The 1,734-nt window shown below is 36.1% G+C and overlaps 1 protein-coding gene across 1 annotated transcript in view; it reads right to left on the bottom strand.

Annotated features, from left to right (window-relative positions):
* Positions 1 to 1,164: 1,164 nt before the first annotated feature.
* LOC116094893 overlaps positions 1,165 to 1,734 on the bottom strand; it is a 71,116-nt gene continuing 70,546 nt past the window's right edge. The window contains 1 exon segment of the mRNA XM_031376285.1: positions 1,165 to 1,191. Coding sequence (XP_031232145.1) covers positions 1,165 to 1,191 — 27 coding nt within the window.

Here is a 1,734-nt window from a genome sequence, read left to right on the forward strand (position 1 = left end):
TCCTCCTCTTCCTCCTTCTTATCTGGGATAGGGTAGACCTGGACTGGAAAGGGTTACTCAGGGTTCAAAATATAAAACTCTCAAATAAAAATATTATGGAAAATTAATTTACCTATAGGCAAGTCTATAGTGCATCTTCTTAATTAATGATTAAATTGGGAGGGCCCAGATCATTGTGGATGGTACCATACCTGAGCCTAGACTATACAAGAAAGCAAGCTGAGCAAGCCATGAGGACCAAGCCAATAAGCAGCATTCCTCCCTGGCCTCTGCTTCAGTTCTCATCCTAAGTATAGCCATACTCTCAACAGTGCATCTGCTAAATTGCCTGTTATCATCTAGATAAAAATTTAGTTTTTAACTCAAAAGTTTAAATTTGTTGCTCTGCTACTTAAAACAAAACAGAAGAAAAAATATTGCCCCACAATACTCCCTCTCTACATGTCAGTACTAATTAAAGTAATAGACATAATGCTGTCAACTTCTCATTGTGGTGGTTTGAGAAATGCCACACCTCCCATAGTCTCTGGTATTTGAACACTTTGCTTCTGGTTGGTGGTACTGTTTGGGAAGGTCTTACTGAAAGAAGTGTGTCACTGGGAGAACATTTTGAAATTAAAGCCTCAAACCACGTGTAGCCCATTCTCTCTGCTCCATGCTTGCTATTAAGGATGTGAGCTCTCTGTTTCCTGATGCAGCAGCCACCATGCCTGCAGCTTGTTGCCATGTTTCCTTTCCTCAATGGACTCTATCCCTTAGGAACCATAAACCAAAATAAACATCTTCTTTAGTTATGGTCCTCTGTTTAATGGGTATTAGTATCTTATGTTTACTTGTTTAAAATGATAATTTTCTATTATTCAAAAAATAATTCATTTCTGCTGCCTTTTTTTAAAAAAAATTAAATAGGTGTAAGCTCTGACACCAGTAGTTTATTTCAGGCTTATTTAAGAACAGATAGATATCTTTGGTTTAAAACATTTTACCGTGTTCTTAGAACACTGAATGCCCAGAGTCTTTCCAAATGAGTAAATAACACCTCTATATTAGTTGCTTTAGCTAACCTGAAATCTCTAAAAACTGACATTCTTAATCTCTCCCCAGAATAAAAATTTAACCCATAAATTAACCTAATTTAAACAACAACAACAACAATAATTTGGGTTAATTTACATTATCTTTGACTAAGATCTAGGAGAAAAACCAGGTACATGGTGAAATAGACCTGGTAACACATATTAGAAGTTATTTTACATGACTTTAACTAAGCAGTCAAGGTAAGAAGGAAAGAAAATCTGTCTCTAAACCTTGCAGATATGAAAAGAGTAGTTCAGGATAATGACTCATGAACACAACTAGCCTCAAAGTAAAGTTTGATTGGATGTATAGGAAGCCACAGCTTGCTCCAAAAACCAATGAGACAACAAAAAAAAATATCTGGACAGGGAAAAAACTGTATGACTGGGGGTGGGGTATTTCTGCAAACACCCTGGCCAACAGAATGTCTATCTGCAAGAAGGAAGTCCAATTCAACACAACTCAGCAGCTAGTGTTAGCTGACACCAATAGTTTATTTCAGGCATATTTAAGAACAGTTTGGAAAACATGATGATAATTAACTCAGTCCCCTGTGTACAAGAAAGCTTAAGACATAATTACATTGAAACTTTTTTTATTAGATGTTTTCTTTTTATTAGATGTTACAATATCTGCTTTCCCAGGTTCCCCTCCAAA

The sequence above is a fragment of the Mastomys coucha genome, unplaced genomic scaffold, assembly GCF_008632895.1.
Source record: "Mastomys coucha isolate ucsf_1 unplaced genomic scaffold, UCSF_Mcou_1 pScaffold17, whole genome shotgun sequence".
NCBI classification, from domain to species: domain Eukaryota; kingdom Metazoa; phylum Chordata; class Mammalia; order Rodentia; family Muridae; genus Mastomys; species Mastomys coucha.